This window comes from Cygnus atratus, chromosome 21 (assembly GCF_013377495.2).
Source record: "Cygnus atratus isolate AKBS03 ecotype Queensland, Australia chromosome 21, CAtr_DNAZoo_HiC_assembly, whole genome shotgun sequence".
Lineage (NCBI taxonomy): Eukaryota > Metazoa > Chordata > Aves > Anseriformes > Anatidae > Cygnus > Cygnus atratus.
In genome coordinates this window covers 98,974-116,699 of record NC_066382.1, presented here as the reverse complement: position 1 = coordinate 116,699, position 17,726 = coordinate 98,974, and the positions used below count along the sequence as shown (strand labels likewise).

Genomic DNA, 17,726 nt, shown 5'->3' with positions numbered 1-17,726 from the left:
AGGTGCAAACCAGAGCTTTTTGGAATAAGAAGTACTTCTGTTTAACTCTGCAAAGTTTATGCTAAAAAGACAAGTTCCAAGTTTTAATGTTTTGCAGAGGTCAGAATGATAAAGAAACAGTTCATTACAGGATGTGAATGAATGAATGAACTATACAAACTAAGTTTCAGATTGAGGCTGTTGACTAAATGTTTGGCTCAGGATCTGATGTATAGTTGGAGAAGAAAACATGGATTTTAATATTTTTTTTCCTGCTCCCCCCTTCAACCCCCAAGATTTGGAGGTATATAAAAATGTTGGAATATTCAAGAATTCCACAGGCAGAAGTGACCCCAAAATATTACTTAAGATTTGGACCTAACATTTTAGTCAAAAGAAGATAGTAGAAATGAATTATGTTCCACAAAGCACATGATTCTATGCCTGTAATTTGAATTTCTTATGGAAAGTTACAATTCACAGAACTTGACAAAAAGCTGCTAAACGTTCCATCTTAGTATGCACAGTGTTCCTGTTGCTCTGAACTGTAATATCTTGCTTAGCAGCAAAACAGATTAATTCACCTGTATTTTCAGTTCTGTGATAACCACATAAAATACAGCACTGCTGCCAAGGCATTCCGGTAGCATGCAAGCACTGTAGCCCTTCTGTGAAGTGCCCATCTTCTCTTTCCCATGATTTATTTTACTTTTGAAAATAACGTGTTTTGCTCTTCACTGTTAGGGCTTCTTGGCTGATACTTCAAATCATGTCTGCATTGTAGATGTAATTAAGTATTTCACAGAAAGAGTACAAACCTAATTTTATCATTAATTTACGCTTCTATGGTCTTAACTGACAAAAATTACAGGTAGAATTATTAACGTAATCCTTTGATTTAAAGGAAGATTGCACCTGGAATTTCATTTGGATTGTTTCTTTTCTTTCTGTGAATGACTGTTCCTTGAAATAGTCCAGCAGGCCAGTTCTAGTGTAAATGTGTCCCTTGTTTTCTGAAATTAATTTGTACTGATTTAGGTGTTTTTGTTTGTTTGTTTGTTTGGCCACAGGCTTTCTTTTGATTTGTGGAACTTTCATGTCACTCCTGAAGCTTCAGTATGGAACAGCAAAACGAAGCTCTCTGGAAAAAGTGTTGAAATGAGCACCTCAAGTAGAGTAAGTAGATTTGCTTCCACTTCAGGTACAGAAGAGGAAAATAAGGGTTTCACAGTCTTCTGGGTATTTCAAAATGTATGGAGAATGCACTCGCAAAATGTAAAACTCCAACTAGTATATCTTTTTCCAAGCAAAAAACACCAGCTGTTCTGAGTTTTTACAGGATGTGTACATTAATTCTCATACCTAACATGTGGATTAGAAACTAATCACAAGCAGAACTATTTTATCTGGTTCTAAAATATCCTCCCGAGCTGTAAAGGCCACTCTTTGATTTATAAATATTGGTGGGTTTTCATATGTCCTATCTGTGTCTTTAAGTTTTTGTGAACTTGGCTTACTAGTCACTTATTTCTTATGAATAGAGATGAAAGGAGACTTGGACTAGGGACTCAAAACAAATAATTTATTTAAATATACTTAACTTTACAGTTCAGGGTTACTACACTTATTTCCTAACGTGTATAAGAAGTTACAAAAGAGGAAGTTTATCAAAATTAGTAAACATGGTTCAGTGAAAATAACCTGCTATCTTGATTTTGTGCTGAATGGAGAGATGGGCTGTTATTCTTCAAGCACAACAGCATCCTTCTCTAAGTTGGAATCACGTAGGAAAATCACCCTTTACCCGACAGGTTGGTGGGTTTTCATTCTATTTTTGAACAACATTTACTGATGAAATAAAATAAAATATTTGGTTTTGAAAAAGGTTAAAAATGATGTCATTGCCATGACTCAAACATTCATTTTCTTTTTTCTCTTTAAGACCAAAGTAACAGTAATTGATCAAAAAGACAGATACACTGATGTTAAAATCTTTCCAACCTCAGAGTTACAGAAATAGTACCAGAAATGTATCGCATTCTACATATACCTCATCTGCAATGTACATAATATATTTACATCACCTAAAAGATCAAAGCTGAATGATGTAGAACAGAAAGTGTTACAGTCCAGCTGCACAGTAATATCCCTTTCTAAGAGCAAGTCAACCACAGCTTTTCTCAGAGTTTCCGCTACCTCTTTTAAGGCAATCAACAGAATATAACAGCAGACAAAAACTATTATAAAACACTTTACAGCTCTAGATTTTTATATCTTCCTCTCTCCTACATAAGGAGGCGTGTGGTGGTCAGGCCAGGTATCTGTTTCCACGTCTGATAGCAACTGAAAATCTGAAATGAGATCTATCTGTAGTTGCAAAAGGAACCCAACACTGTTGGGTTTGAGCCATGATATAGGAGGAGCTGCAGCTCTACACTCAAGACGACAGCTGAGCTGGTAACGGCAATACAGAGACCATGAGTGTCACATGTGGCTCTCCAATGTGCTACTGATCTCCTTTTCAGTGACAAATGCTTGCAGACTGCATGTACATTATGGTTCAGACATCATTTATAAGAGGAAGGAGAAAGCCATACTGCCTTCTCTTATCTCTTTTAAGCGCAGTACTACATTTAGATCAAGCACTACTTCTTAGAAATATGATTCCTAGTGCTAGATAAAGAAAGTCAACAAACTAGATATTTTTATATATTTTAACTTTTTTAAGAATTAGGAAAGGTATGTTTTTTTCTTTCCTTGCTGGGCTATGTAGCACTCTGAAATTCACAGATTGTTTCCTCCCTATTTGTGTAAACAGGTTCTTGTTCTGTGTTCTAAAAAGAAACACAAATATGGTTGACCTGGACAGTCCAATTCCTAATTCTCCAAAAGATCTCTGAATTCTGTGGATTTGCCACAGTCCTGATATTCACCTTGTTCTTCTTCAGGAAAGCGGCAGCTGCAGGCATCTTCCTGAACTGATTGTTCAGGTGTAGTATGCACTAAAGAAAAAGAGCAAATGTTCACTTTCTGTTGTTTTTATTCTGCCATCCTACGTCACTCTTCCTCAAGTCACAACTGCAGGAAGTCAACAGGAATTATTTTTCCACATGATTCCATAATTTGGCATGAAATTATTCCTCAACAACACTATTTCTAATAAAACTAATTTATAATACTTTGTTTTCCCTAACGCAACAGTTGCTGTTTGTACTGTTTGCCACAAAGATGAAAGGAAGACTAACTTGGAATTGCTGTTTTTTGTTTGTTTATTTTTGTCTGAGTAACATTCTCTCCTGTATTCAGAATTACCCTAGAAGATCAACCCCTTATCTGTTAGGAGAAATTTAAAAACAGAACAACAATAAAAACAACCTTGCTATTTTCTTCTAGTTGCTAGTTTGAAGGGTAACTATAGTATTAGCTTTTTTAATAAAACAACTAGGTATGCAGGGCAGTGCAAAAGAGCGACATGTACATGCTTACTCAGACACAATTTAGAAGTCTCAAGATCATAGACTCATAGAACATCCTGAGTTGGAAGGGATCGACAAGGCTCATCAAGTCCAACTCCTATCTCCACAGAGGACCACCCATCCCCTCCTTTCCAAAGTCTTTTGCTTCCAGTTAATTTTAAGGTAATACATACTTTTGCTAACAGCTCTGTCAGTGTCAGCTGCAAAGGACTGGGAGAAAAGTCCTGATTTGGAACGCTTATGAAACTGCAAGCAAACTTTCTTCTGGTAGCTTAACTTATGATTACAGTCACTTTCCATTATCCAAGGTAATATGGACTAGTATTCTCCAAATAATTTGAAAGCTTAGGTAATACGGGTACTGTACAGTTCACTCTAAATGCAAAAAAAAAAGCTTTTGGTAGAGCCAAACTAGAGCTTGATAAACTGTTGGATGCAATTCATCTCATCTTTGTGTAGTAATCTTGTGCTTCCTCAGAGGGCTTTTTAGCTCTCAGAGGGCAGTGCTAGATTCAGGCTGGTTCTGCATCTCTTTAGCAGCACGTCCCATCTGCTACTACAGTGCAGACCTGACTCCAGCTTTGGGCGCAAATAAGACAGCCAGGCTCTTTTCAGTGATACCCACTGCCATGACAAGGGGCAATGGGCACAAAGTGGAATGCAAGAGGTTCCATCTAAACATCAGGAAGCACTTTGTTACTGTGCAGGTGATTGAGCACTGGCACAAGTTGCCCAGAGAGCTTGTGGAGTCTCCTCATTTGGAGATCTTCAAAAGCTGCCTGGAGATGGTCCTAGGCAACCTGCTCTGAGTATCTCTGAGCTGGACCAGCTGACCTTCAGAGGTCCCTTCCAACCTTAAAAATTCTGACTGATAACCCCACTTTTACTGAAGCCAAACTTCAGAGATACTGACTCCAGGCCACTGATAGTGTTTCTGAGCAGACAGAAATGGAAGGTGCTATTGCGGTGCATGCCAAGGATGGTACTTGGAAGTGATAGAACTGACCTTTAAATTAGATCATTAAAGCTCAGTTAAGCTTTTCCACCTGCGTGGATACTTCACTTCTATGGATATGCTTGCAGTTAGCCTGTAATACTGCTAAAACAACCACTGATAATTAAGAGTATGTTTGTAATAAAAATAAAATTAATTTTCCTTTCAGTTACTATTTCAAACTTCTAGAAGAAAAAAAAATTATCTGCAACTTTTAAAGAGACTTCAAAAACGTGGATTCCTGATTTCTGCCTAGTTTCAAAAAGATAAATGAAATTGAGGAGCGTATCTATCTTACTTTTCTTGAAGACAGCATGTAGTTTCTTTTTCTGCCAGATGCTGAAGCATACACATGAAGGTAGCAGAAATACTATGCACAACAGCCCAGCTACAGCAAGAGAAATTCTGATAATGTCCATCTGGATATTCTTCCCTAGGAAGCAAACAACATTCTTTAAGAAATGCTACAGAGCAAAATTCTACTGCACTTGAATTAGTTGACTTCCTTGTCTCTATTTCAACATGGTTGCTTCTAGATTAGTCTTGAAAAATGGGTATGAGAAAGGACTCCTGCTTTAAACAGTAAGTGAAAAAGCTATAGTATGTTGGTCATAATTCCTCAGCTCCCTAAGCAATATTACACAGTGACTCACCTGGCACAGTGACAAAAAGTGGAATCCCAGGAGAAGTGGTAGATAGAATAGTGGCTAAAGTGGGATTATCTGAAGTATGTTTGCAAACCACATCTTTTGCTGCAGTTCCAGGCTCCACAACCTGGTTTGCTGAACACCTGAAAGACATTTAAAGGGGAAAAAAAAAAAAAAAGGAAAAAAAATCATGGAGAGAAGTCCAGTCAAGCTACAGCATTTATTTTTAGCTTACTTACTTTGTCCAGTTTTTACAGGAGCCATTTGGCTGATCATTAAACGTTCCATAGTGGCAAGTCTGGCAACCTTCAACAGACAAGGACAGGTATGTTTTTACAAGATGAGCATACAGAACAACACGTGAAACATTATTTTTAACAGCTTAGAGTAACTATGATCTACGTTCACAGAATTACTATTCTCTTTATCTTATTATGTCGCTCCAAGCATTCATGGCAAGTCCTTCCCTGTGCCCATCCCTGTGAGCTATGTACTAGTACAGTACTTGGATACAGTTTCCTACATGCTGGCAACAAAATAAGCGTCATGCCAAGGGAACCAACTGGTGCATGATTTCAGTGGGCTTGTCTGCTACTGCGCTCACTCCACGCAGCATGCAAACTGCTGAACAGCACCAGCAGCTTTTATCTTAGGATGTTCTTGCTGTAATTCTTTCAGAGATGTGCAAGAGGCCGTGCTGTGTAAGGTGCCGGGGATGCAAACGCATTAAGCTAGCAGGGAAGGCAATCTTACCGCTCCCAGCGCTCTCCTCACCCACGCCACAGCTTCTGTCACACCGGGAGCAGCCGTCGCCACTGCATCGGTACCCCTCCTTGCAGGTACACTCGGCATCGCTTTTCGGTGAGCACGCTTTTAAATACCTGAATCTTCCTGGAAGGTGCAAACGAACCTGATGTTACACAAAAAAAACAAATACACAAAAACTAGTGCAGCAAAGGCCTGGGACCTTTACTCTTATAGAAATTAAAGCTGGTCAGTTCAGCGAGATGCATCATCTTACTTCACTGGTAACATCTCCACTTACAACGACATGACAAATGTCGTCTTTCCTTTTTTTTTTTTCCCCCAATCCAGGCGGAGGTTAAACCTCGCCGCCCCGTCCGGACCCCACCGCCTCCCGGTACCTTCGCACTTGCGGCACAGGGTGCAGCCGCTGAGTCCCGCGGCGCTGGAGAAGGTGTCGGGCGGGCACTGCCGGCAGTCCGCGCCCCGCCCGCAGCCCGCGCTCACCACGAAGGTACCTGCAGGCCGAGACAGACAGACGCTGCAGAGGGGCCGCGCCCGGCACCCCGCGGCGCGGCCCGGCCCTCGCCCTCACCCGCCGGGCAGTCGGCGCCGCAGGGCGCGGCGGCCGCGGGACCCGGGCTCAGCGCCAGCGCCAGCAGCGCTGCCGGCAGAAGCGCCCGCGCGCGGCTGGCCTGCGGCGGCCGCGCTGCTGCGGCTCCCATGGGGTCGGTGCGCGGCGGCGCGGACGGCTGGAGTGCGCGCGGGGCGGCGGGCGCCGGCCCTTAGGGGCAGCCCCCGGCGGGCTCGGCTGCGTCAGCCCGGGGGCGGCGGGGAAACCCCGGGCGGCGGGGGTTTCCGGCCTGCCGGCGCGACCCCCGACTCTGCCGGGCAGCGCCCGCCGCCCCCCGCCGGGGCTTCCCGGTGAGTCCCGCGCGGAAACCCCGCGGTGGGCCCGGAGGTCCGGCCCGTCCTCGCCGCGAACCGGTCGCTGGGCACGTCCCGGCCCGAGGGATGCGGTAGGGACGGCCCTGGGAGGCAGAGGGGACGCATTGCAACCGAGCCCGGAAACGGCTCGAAACGGTCGCGGCGGAGAGAAGTCGGTGTGCCGAGCCAGCGCGCAAGTACGCGACAAAGCGCGAAGCACGCACGGCCCTGCGGGCGCCGCAGCCCGAGGGGAAGCGTCCCTCAGGCGCTCAGCGCCGCCCCGGGCAGGTCCGAGCCTGGTGCCGCGGCCCGGGCCGAGCGCGGCGGTGCCAGGGAAACCGGGCCCCAAAGAGGCCGTCGGGCGGCCCCGGCCGCGTCCCCGCCGGCGGGAGTGGAGGCACGAGGCCCGGCCACGCGGCCACGCCCCTGCGGCTCCCCGCGGCCGGTCCCGCGGCGGGAGCGCGGGGCTGGCCGCGCGTGCGAGGAGGCGGCGGGGGCGGGGCGCGGTGCCCAGCGCGCGCTCGTGCGCACGAAACCTTTCTCCAGCTCCGTGGGCAAGGGGCAGAAGCTGCACGCGTGACCGGGAGGGCTTCCAGCCGGGTCCTTCGCTGTGCATCACGCTTCCGGTTGGCTGACCCGTGCTTCTGTGCCAGGGCTTTCACGGCCCCGTCACTGGAGAACCGGTGAATGAAGTGACTGCCGGCACCTGCCAGCTGGGTGAGGGACTGTGCTGGGTCTGGCTGGGATGGAGTTAACTTTCCCTGCAGCAGCCCATGCAGTGCTGTGCTCTGCACTCGTAGCTAGAACAGCCGTGGTGTCACCCCAGCGTTGTGTCTATTGCTGCACGCTGCTGGCACCGCATCAGGACGCCCTCCAAGCTCCCCAGAGCCACCAGGCTGCGGGTGGGCAAGTGATGGGGAGGGGACATCACCAGGGCAGCTGAGCTAAGCCGACCAAAGGGCTATTCCGTGCCACGTGGGGTCACACTCAGCAATCAAAGGTGGGGAAGGGGAAGGGGGAGGGGGTCCTTATGAAGATGTCTGTCCTCCCAAACAGCCCTGCTTCCCAGGACATGGCCGAACATCGCTCGTTGATGGGAAGCAGAGAGTAACTGAGTAACTGCTTTTCTCTCTCTGTGCTTCCGCGCGGCCTTTGTTTTTTTTTTTTTTTTTGAGGGCAGCCTGAGGGAAAACAGAAGCAGCTTGTTTTAAAGCCACGTAACTTGTGATTGTGCTGCTGTGAGTGGGTGATACGTGAGAAAAACGGTATTTCGTAAGTCGAAAAGGAGAGACGAGTAACCGCGGCAAGAGCAGGGTCAAAGCTTTCCGCGGGGCGGCGAGGCGCGGAGCCGCGCGGGGGGGCGGGCGCGGGCCGAGCGCCGGGTCCTGCCCGAGGCGGGGCGGGGGCGGGGCCGTGCAGCGTCGACCGCGCTGCGGCTGAGGTGAGTCGGCGCTGCCGCCCTCGCGGGGCTCGGCGGGGCGCCGGGCCGGGCCGGGCCGGAGGAGCCCCCCGGGGGTTGGCGGGCGGGGAGCCGGCTGCCGGCTGCCCTTCGCGGAGGGTGTGGGGTTCGCGAGGCCGATTAGAGAGGTGCCGGGAGGCCCGGAGGCCTGCCGGGATGTCTTGGAGCCTGGCGGCGGTCGCGGGCGGGGTGAGAAGGTCGCTTTCTTGTCCTCCTGGCTGAGCTAATGACCCGAAAATATCTCTTGCCTGTGGTAACTGCTGGTCAGGACATTGGAAAGTGATTTTTTTGTTCTTGTAGTCGGTTTTTTTTTTCTAGTCAGCCTTTCTAGAGTTTGTGATTCAGCCATCTGCCAAAAGCTACCATCTTGAGCAAATTGCATGTACTGCGCAGGGGAATATATTTAGCTTAAAGATTTGGGGCAGCCTGTGCTCTTGCTGGCGCTGAGAAGCAAACAGACTTGTATTTGATGTGCGTAGATAGCCTGTTCAGTGAAATGGCTGCAATGTCTGCATAGCTTGGTTCTACCTTCTCAGAAAGCTTAAGGTTACCCTAGTAGTATTTACGGCATGACAGGTATTCACATATGCACCCCCGTATCGGAACAGTACTAAAACTGAGGAATCTGTCAGTATATCAGAATAAATGTCCAAGGATGGTAGGGAAAGGTTAGGGAAAAGAGTAAAGGTTTCAGGATCAGATGCCTGTTTGCATCTAAAGAGCCAATGAAAGAGAGGGATACAAACTACTTACCTAGAGTATTTTTCCCCATTTATAAGTAGATGCAGTATTTCTGCATTGTGGCTATTCAAGGTGTCTGATTCTAGTTAGTCAAATCTGTAAGAAAAATTGTCACAGTAAGCATACACCATCCAGAAGAGCTCCTGCATATCTCTGGGCTGTCCAGAAATCATTGCTGATGATGTGACTTCAGTGTACTTGCTCAGTTGGCCTTGTGTTGGACAGTACATAAAACCTCACTAAAAGTGGGATTTGACACTCTGAATTTGCCTGCTGAGGCTGGTTCTCCATGCTGGAGAGCATTCTGCTGTATGCTATTGCATTCTAGAAATTGTCTTTCAAAAAGAGGCTAACTGTAAGGACAAAACCTGAAAATACATGAAGTTGAAGCAGGCTGAGGGGATAGTTTTCTTTGGTGAAGACAACTAAGTGTGGATCTCATTTGAGAAGAACTTCCAGGTACTCCATGTGCATTTCTGGGTGGAAATTCCTTACATAAGAAAAAAAATCTGTCTCATAGAGTTAATGATCTGTGAAATGCCTTCTTTCACATCATAGATGCTTTCAAAGACTTCTGTCAGACCAGTATAAGTTAATGTGTATTTTTACATGATGTAGTTAAAGTTACTTTAACTTAACCTTCCAGCGGAAATTTGGTCACTCACCTCAATGTGAATTTAGGAGCTAAAAAAAAATTTCTTAAGCCTAGTTTTTTCCATTTGCTAAATTCTGTGGTCTGCTTCCCCATCACACATGTGCACACGTTTCTCCCCCACAAAATTGTGAAATACCCAGAAAATCTATTGCTCAGGGTTTGCAGGGGCACTGATAGAGTCATTGTAAGTCACAGGAAACTTCATAAAGTGTGCTGTGCGGAAACTAAATACCAGACATGAGGTCAAAGCTCATACAAGCTCTTTTTGTAAATGTTGACCTGGGTAGGAGTCAGTAGTCTGGGTATGAGTGAGGGTGTGCAAATTGAAAATAACCCTGCCACCCACCTTGAGCCCTTCTCTCTGGCAGACTGAATTCATGTAAAGTCTTGATCAGGCCAAGTTGTTTCTTGTTCTGGTGCCGATGGCCTGTGTCTCCCAGTGCACAAATGGTTTAATCCCTTAGTATTGCAATTATTTATAAAAAGCTCTTTGGTTAAATAAGACTGCTTTGAATATCAGTTAAAGCTAGTGAACAGTTTTGACGTTGCTTAAATGGAAGGTAATGTAAAAAATGCAAATTACTTGCTGCTAAACTTTACTGTTAGGAAGGATTTGTACTAAGGGATTTGCTTTTTAACCATATCACTCTCTGTGTCTCTGCCTGTCTTCACCCCAACCCCGTTAGCCTCTTTTTTCACTGACTTCTCACTCAACAGCAGCCCCTTAAGACATGGCCTCAAAAAGAGCATTGGTAATTCTGGCAAAAGGGGCAGAGGAAATGGAAACTGTAATCCCCACTGATGTTATGAGAAGAGCTGGGGTGAGTATGCAGACAATGAAAAGTCTTTTAATGAGTGCATGGTGAAGTGAAAATCTTTGCCGCAAATTAATGTTCATTGCTGGGAGTTTAAGGTGTAGTCTGTTGCATACGGTGAAAGTTTATCTGTGCCTTCTTACTGGTTAGAAATATTTGTGTTGTGCTCCGAATAAGCATACATAACAAGTTACGTTTGTGCTGAAGAAACCTTTAAAATATGAGCCTGAGGTTAAAAGTGAACTAGAGCAGATGTTTCAAGTAAATCTTACCCTATCAAAAACCATATCTACTCCCATGAATAGCAGTAGGGTGTTTTTTTTGTTTTGTTTTGTTTTTATTTTAGGCATCTGACCAGCTCAGTATTCATCAAGCTCATGACATTACATAATTCTCCTTGAGCTTTTAAAATTGTGTTATTAACTTGAATTCTACCTAGTGGAATGTTCTTTGTTAACTTTTGCATCTGTAGTTGTACACAATATAGTTTAAGTGTTGCTCTGTTTTTGCCAGCTTTTAATATTGCTTGGCTCATTTTATGTACCATTTTGAAACTAATAGCTAAGAAAAATGTCCTAAATTCTTGAATTGTAATGATATATATATTCTTCTGTTAGATCAAGGTGACGGTTGCAGGCCTAACAGGAAAAGATCCAGTGCAGTGCAGTCGAGATGTCTTCATTTGTCCTGATGCCAGTCTAGAAGATGCCAGAAAAGAGGTTGGTCATCACCTCAATTTGGTATAATGATCAATAAGGCTTTTCTTACAGTTTCAGGAATGAATTCTTAACGCTTATACGTTACCTTTAGAGATATGTTGCGTGTTACCTTCGCTCTGTGCCGTAGTGACTCACAGAACTGCCCATCCTGCAGTGCAATTGTCCCTTCAGTGTTGTTCTACTTCACAGCATGCCAAGATCAGATTTCATAATTCTGAACAGGTATTTTTTTTTGTGCAGTGTCAAACATAGAGCTTTATTTTTCACGTTCGTCAGCATGCCAGAATACCATGATTTGGAACAACAAAAAACTTCTGATGGAAAGCTAAGCAACGGTTTAGTAGGTTCAGCAAAAACACTTGTCCTCACAGTGCATGAGCTGCAGTTTGCTTGCTGAAGCTCTTAAATTCACTAGGCTTAGAAGTTTGTTCTGTGACAGACTTCATCAATAACAGGCTGCTCCTGGAACAGGAAATAATATGTTGTTCCATAATTGGATCTACCTCTGTGCTCTTAAAGTGTCATTCAGTGGAAAAAAAGGCAGATCCCTTTGCCTCTCACTTGACTCAGCTGTAGTGTCCTTAAAACAATGGGACAAATATGCCAGCCTCTGTTCAACAGAATAGTTTTATCTTTTGTTTGTTTAGGGGCCTTACGATGTCATTGTCCTGCCTGGAGGCAACCTCGGTGCTCAAAACTTGTCAGAGGTAAAGTTCTGGTATTTTAAAGGTTCATCAGCATTCTCATGGGTAGTAGGTGGTCTGCACTTGTTTACTAGTTCTTCAAGTTCAGTACGACATCTGAAAATTCTCTTCTGAGTAAATGAGTAAGAGGTAAGTAATTGTTAATCTTACGCCTTCTTGCATATATACTCTATAAATTCTTGGATTTGAGTGCCTAGTTAAGCTGAGCAAAAATGGAAGACTACTCAATATTGTGCGAAGGTCTTTCTTTATAATCTTACGAAGGTGAAACAATTGCAAATGAAGACTTAGTTCCATGAAGCTTGAAACAGGCCAAACCCAGAGGACTCTTTGTTCCTTTACTCAAGAAGTCTCTCTCTGGTGCAAAACTGTTGTGGTATTTATACCATGTGGAAGGCAGGCAGACAAACGAGTGAATCTGTCAAATAGCACTTGGATAATATCACACAGTTTGTAAGCCCTGGAATGTGAGACAAATATCTGTTATAAATCTTTTTAAGAATGATGCAAACTGTCTGGAGGTAGCTTGTGAATGATCTGTCCTATTTGTCTCATGAAGTTCTTGAACAGTGACTTCCTGTGGCCATAGAATAGCCTGCTTTTATGTAGGTTGAGGATTTCCTTGTAGTTCCTTCTGATTTCCTTGCAAATTCTTTGTGGGGCAAGTATTTATTGGTTTCAATTTTTCTTCCTCCCCTTAATGTTTTCATTGCCGTCTGTCCTGAGGTAGGATGGAGAGTTGTCAGCTGTTTCTCTCTGTAAATCTTGCTCACAAATTTGCAATGGAAAATATTTCAACCATGCTTCATATAATCAACCCAAATCAATGACTTCTTGTATCTTTGTACAGTCTTCTGCTGTTAAAGATGTTTTGAAGGATCAGGAAAGCAGAAAAGGCCTGATAGCTGCTATATGCGCAGGTTAGTCAATAAAACATCTTGCTTTGTAAAATATTTGGATATTGAAACTTGGATATACTTGAAGGGGCATACGGACAGTTACCCTGGCTTAGGAAATCTTTATTCCTGTAACTTAGTAGCAGGAATTTGTACTATATGCAAACACAAATTTGAACATTTGAATTTCGTGCGAACTTAGCAGGAGGAGGTTTATGGAATATTGTGAATAATTAACCTGCAAGTTCTGCAGTTCTGCTTGGTACCCGGTTCTTTCCAATCAGTTAGGTTAGTGTCTTAAAAATAATAAAAAAAAAATTTAAAGTTCTATTTTTTTTTTTCAAAATACTTGCTTATTCTGGTGATCTTTCTGTAAGGACACAGTGCTGGCAGAACATCATTACAATAAATTTGTCTCGAACCTCCTCTTCTGCCCTTCAGCTTCAGAAGGAAGGCTGTAAATATAGAATTACAGACTCTCACTGTTCCTCAGCTGAGTGGAAGCAGAAGATGGAATCACTCTGTGGAGAGGGTTGTCTGTTTACATATTCTGCACAGCCAGATATCTCGTTAATTTCTTCATGAAATTTGTATGTATAAGAAAAAAAAGATGAACAATAACTGCCAATATTCCCAAGTGTTGTGGTTTACCCTGGCAGGTGGCTAAGCACCACACAACTGTTGATTACTTTCCCCCTGCCCAGTGGGATGGGGGAGAGAATCGTGGGGGGAAAAATGATTTAAAAAAAAAAAAAAATGTGGGTTGAGATAAAGACAGTTTAATAGGACAGAAAACGAAGGGAAAATAATGATTAAAAAATATACAAATCAAGTGGTGCACAATGCAATTGCCTACTTGCTGCTGACTTTTGCCCAGCCAGACCCTGAGCAGTGGCAGACCCCCTACACCCCCCAGCCAACTCCGCCCCCTCCCTCCTCCCCTCCCCCCCCCCCCCCCCATCAACTCCCCCGTTTTTATTGTTCACTGTGAGGTCATATGGTGTGGAATATCCAACTGGCTGGTTGGGGTCATCTGTCCCCTCCCAGCTTCTTGTGCATTCTCCTAGCCTCCTTACTGGCAGAACAGCCATGAGAAGCTGAAAGGTCATTGACTTAGTGTAAGCGCTGCCCTGCAACTACTAAATCATCAGTGTGTTATCAACATTATTCTCACCCTAAAAGCACCAGCTACTAAGAAGAAAATTAAATATCCCAGCCAAAACCAGAACAGCAATTGAACTGAGAGATTGGCCTAGGTATGTGTAGGCAAGTATAAGGAGAGTGATGATGAGTGTATAAAATACAGTCTAACAGAGCGTATTTATGGAATATTTTTCAACTCTTTTGGGAGTCTGGTATACAGCTGTTGTTCTGTTTTGGTTTTGGTTTTGTTCCGCAGTTGGGCAGTATGCATACAGAGTTGTGAATATTCTTGAATTTGGCAGTGGTAGTCTTCTACTCTTCTATCCATATTTGTTTCAGAACAATTACAAATTCTCAGTTGCCCAGTAAAGGCTTTTAGCTTGTAAACAGGAGAGTTCATTTATCTTGGGTATAATGCTTCTCAGAGCTGATTTCTAGCTGAACACAAGATAATTTCCTGGACTATATCTGAAATGAATCAAATGTGCAGAAATGAAACTTGCATCAGGCAAATCCTATATTCAGTTTCTTTTGGAATTCCCCTAAGGATTTTCTGTTGGGTGACCTAATAAGACTTTACACAAATTCCTTCCTCAATTCAGGCCAAGGAGGAAGTGAAGAAAAGAAAAGAGACTGTTAAAACCCAAAACTTAGCTGTTAGCCCATCATCTGTACAAAATACCGCTTGGCGTACAAAATACCGCTTGGCATACAATTCCAACATGTAACGGCCTTTTCAAGTCAAATTTTATCTGTTAGGTCTCTAAAGTCAAGACTCAACATTGTAGTAAGATAAATGTACCTAGTTAATGTTCAGATTACAATATAGACTCTTCATTACTTCAAGCAGTTTTAAATAAAAAGTGCAGTGACCGTTGTTCTTGATTCTTTCGTAAGGCAACACAGTCACTGGTAGGACAGGTGCTTAAACTGAGTGTTCTCTAAACTTTCTCTGTTCTTCATATGCTTCTCTGTACAAGACATTTTGTATAATGGAATGGGAGAGAGTATACAGCTATGTTCTTTTTGAGGCTTTTTGCTTCAGAGGTAAAGTCAGCATCAATTTTATAAGTAGTCTTCCCACAGTGAGATTTGGGCCTTTGAGGGCCTAGTGCCTGAATGTATGTTCTTAAGTGTTTGTAGAAGAAAAGTTCCTCACAGATGCAACTCTGTGTCCATACAGGTCCTACCGCCCTTCTGGCACATGGGATAGGGTTTGGAAGCAAAGTCACAACGCACCCTTTGGCCAAAGACAAAATGATGAATGGAGGTACGTAATTAATTTTATAGGTTTCTCTCTAAACCCTTCTCAGAAATTATTTTCTTCATTTAAAGAAAGACAAATAACATTTGTATCTTATTTTGTATCTCTGAATTTCCTAGTTCTTTCATACACATAATCAAAATTCGACTGAATATGCTAAGACTGTATCTCCAAGTCAGTTTAACCTGAAAATACAAGGCTATATTTACATTCCCAAAATACGCTGCTGCAGTCATGCTGGGAGCGTTTTTTTCCTTGTCCTCTTGAAGGCAGAGCTACCTCTTGCCATTTTGGTTCTTTGCCTCAACAGTCCCAACAGCAAACACTGGGAGCACCTTTACTGTTTTCCCATGGGTAGTGCTTTGACGCTATGAGCAGCTGGTGGGCCCATCTTTCTTTCTCATACCTAAAGAAGGCGCTGGTAAAGCACTATTAAGAAGTCATTCTGTGAGCATTAACAAATCTGGAAGTGCGCAGGAGATGGCAAGATTCCTCCAGCATGCGTTTGGAAAACAGAAAGTTGTGAACAGATGTACAAATGCAGTCTGACTTCCAAAAATAACCCCATGGGAGCCAAGAGGCACAGCGAGCGCTTCTCAATGAGCTTGTGTGCTCACATGCCATGTGAATAAGCTGGCAGCTCCCAAGGGGCCATTTTCCTCTCTGAGGACCACGTGCAGCGATGGGTTGCTTGGTTCTGGAGGAACAGGGATGCAGAACCCAGAGTGGGCTTGGCCCGCATAGGTGTTTGAGATGCATACTGTAGAGCGTGAAGATGTCATCAGAGGCGAACGCTGCTCAGTTGCCATAGCCTGTGGGCAGTGCCCTGTGGCAGACAGCTCTGTGGCGTCAGTGGCACTGCGCTAGAGACTGATTCTCTTTCTATTCTGTCACCACCACCACCCCCAGCTCACTACTGCTACTCCGAGAGCCGCGTGGAGAAAGATGGGAACATCCTCACCAGCCGTGGCCCTGGTACCAGCTTTGAGTTTGGGTTGGCCATTGTTGAAACACTGATGGGGAAGGAAGTGGCCGAACAGGTGAAGGCACCCCTAATATTGAAAGAGTGAAGAGTTGGTGTGGGACAGGGATTAGAACAATTTCAGAAGGAGAGTCTTATCCTTTGTAGAATAACAAAAAGATGCACTGTTGTAAATCCTATTTAATTGTGGTTGAAATTAGCAGCAGTACTCACCTATATTGGGACGTCTTGCAAACTAATGGTCTTTATTCCTGGATCCTGTTAGCAAAAAGCTTTATCACTAAAAAGAAGCCAGCTTTTAATAATCTTATCTCTTGGATGGCATTTAAAAAATCACATGGACAAATTTTTAGTGATAAATAAAAATGAAGCAACTCTGCTTGTGTGGTGTTTCTTTGTGTGTTTTCTCCCATCCCAGACCTGTGGCACCTTTTTACCACCATGGCTAGCAATGTACTGTTCGAAGCAATTTCTATCTAGTATTTCACGTGGTTCTTTTGAAGTATGAGCCAAAATTCATTGTTAAATTGTAACCTAGAATTTGTTGAAAACACTATTTAGTTTGCATTGTATAAATAAGGCCAATAGGTAATCTTCATTCTAATGCAGCATGTAACTGAAGTATGAGTGGGAATGTTCTCTTATTAAGCACCCTAGAGTTCCTGTAGCTAGGAGCTTGCCCATGCCATTGATACCATTTGATTTTGTTTTCTAAATTAAATGATTGCGGATTCATCAAGCTATTTAGGCAGCTAATCATCAACATAAAGTAGGAAGTTTTGGACTTAGCAGTTTACCACCAGAAGCAGTGCTTGTTTCTGCTTATTGGAAATTAGAATTTGCTTCAAGCCTGGCTTAAGTGAGCATATGCTGGTTTAGAGGAGTTGTTGGATAGCTCTGTAGAGGAAGTAGTAGAGACATATTTCCATGAGAATTAAGAATTTGGGAATGATTTTTGTCTATGTTACCTTTCTTGTACCAAATAACTATGTTCTGGTGTTTTCTGACTGACAGCAGTAATGCTTAACAGCACCTCAGTGGACTCTGAATTTGCCACAGCATCTGAAGACTCGGTTCTGCATACATCTGAAGTGTAGTCTGAACTTTAGAAAATGACTGCATAGGTTCTTTTATGATTGGTAATTTTAAGGGAAAACAAGTACAAGTTGCTTCTCATTTACTGCATTTTGATAATGGGATACATAGGTACTTTTGCATGCTTAGAATTAAGCAGTGTCTCTATAGTGTTAGTATTTACTGGGAGAACTCCTTTAGCTATATGCTCTTCCTCCAGTTTGTTCAGAAAAGCTTTCATGTGTCTCTAGCTTTGAAATATGCTCAAGATAAGCAAAAATTGCAATCTGTTTAAGACAGGACAGGCTTGTTCATTAAATCTACATGTCTAACTGGTATTGCCATGCAAATGTAAACCGAATTATGGAGAGATTCTTCTGGAACCTGGAATAATCATTTGTTTTGTAAATGGGCATGATTCAGAATACAGGAAAAGCTGTGCATTTCTGGATTGTAGTACTTTATAACAGTAGAAGGAAAATATTTCTATGCTTGTATTGCATTTAG

General features: G+C 43.5%; 2 protein-coding genes across 8 annotated transcripts; one reads left to right on the top strand and one right to left on the bottom strand.

Annotated features, from left to right (window-relative positions):
- Positions 1-1,548: 1,548 nt before the first annotated feature.
- TNFRSF9 (TNF receptor superfamily member 9) lies at positions 1,549-6,757 on the bottom strand. Its single transcript, XM_035557771.2, has 7 exons — positions 6,436-6,757; positions 6,242-6,358; positions 5,850-5,987; positions 5,336-5,402; positions 5,103-5,239; positions 4,748-4,882; positions 1,549-2,981 (listed from the first exon to the last, which is right to left on the bottom strand). Exons 1-7 carry the CDS (start codon positions 6,563-6,565, stop codon positions 2,857-2,859), a joined length of 849 nt encoding a protein of 282 aa, XP_035413664.1. The 5' UTR covers positions 6,566-6,757; the 3' UTR covers positions 1,549-2,856.
- Positions 6,758-7,252: 495 nt separating this feature from the next.
- PARK7 (Parkinsonism associated deglycase) lies at positions 7,253-16,524 on the top strand. 7 transcript variants are annotated; one of them, XM_035557772.2, is made up of 7 exons: positions 7,253-7,484; positions 10,309-10,443; positions 11,055-11,156; positions 11,804-11,863; positions 12,711-12,780; positions 15,083-15,169; positions 16,073-16,524. In XM_035557772.2, the coding sequence occupies exons 2-7, from the start codon at positions 10,354-10,356 to the stop codon at positions 16,231-16,233; spliced, it is 570 nt and encodes a 189-aa protein (XP_035413665.1). In that variant the 5' UTR covers positions 7,253-7,484; positions 10,309-10,353; the 3' UTR covers positions 16,234-16,524. The 7 variants fall into 7 exon arrangements, with proteins under 7 accessions (XP_035413665.1, XP_035413670.1, XP_035413668.1 ...); XM_035557777.1 differs by having other exon boundaries at positions 7,269-7,484; positions 10,343-10,443; XM_035557775.2 differs by having other exon boundaries at positions 7,307-7,484; positions 10,340-10,443.
- The last annotated feature ends 1,202 nt before the right edge of the window (positions 16,525-17,726 follow it).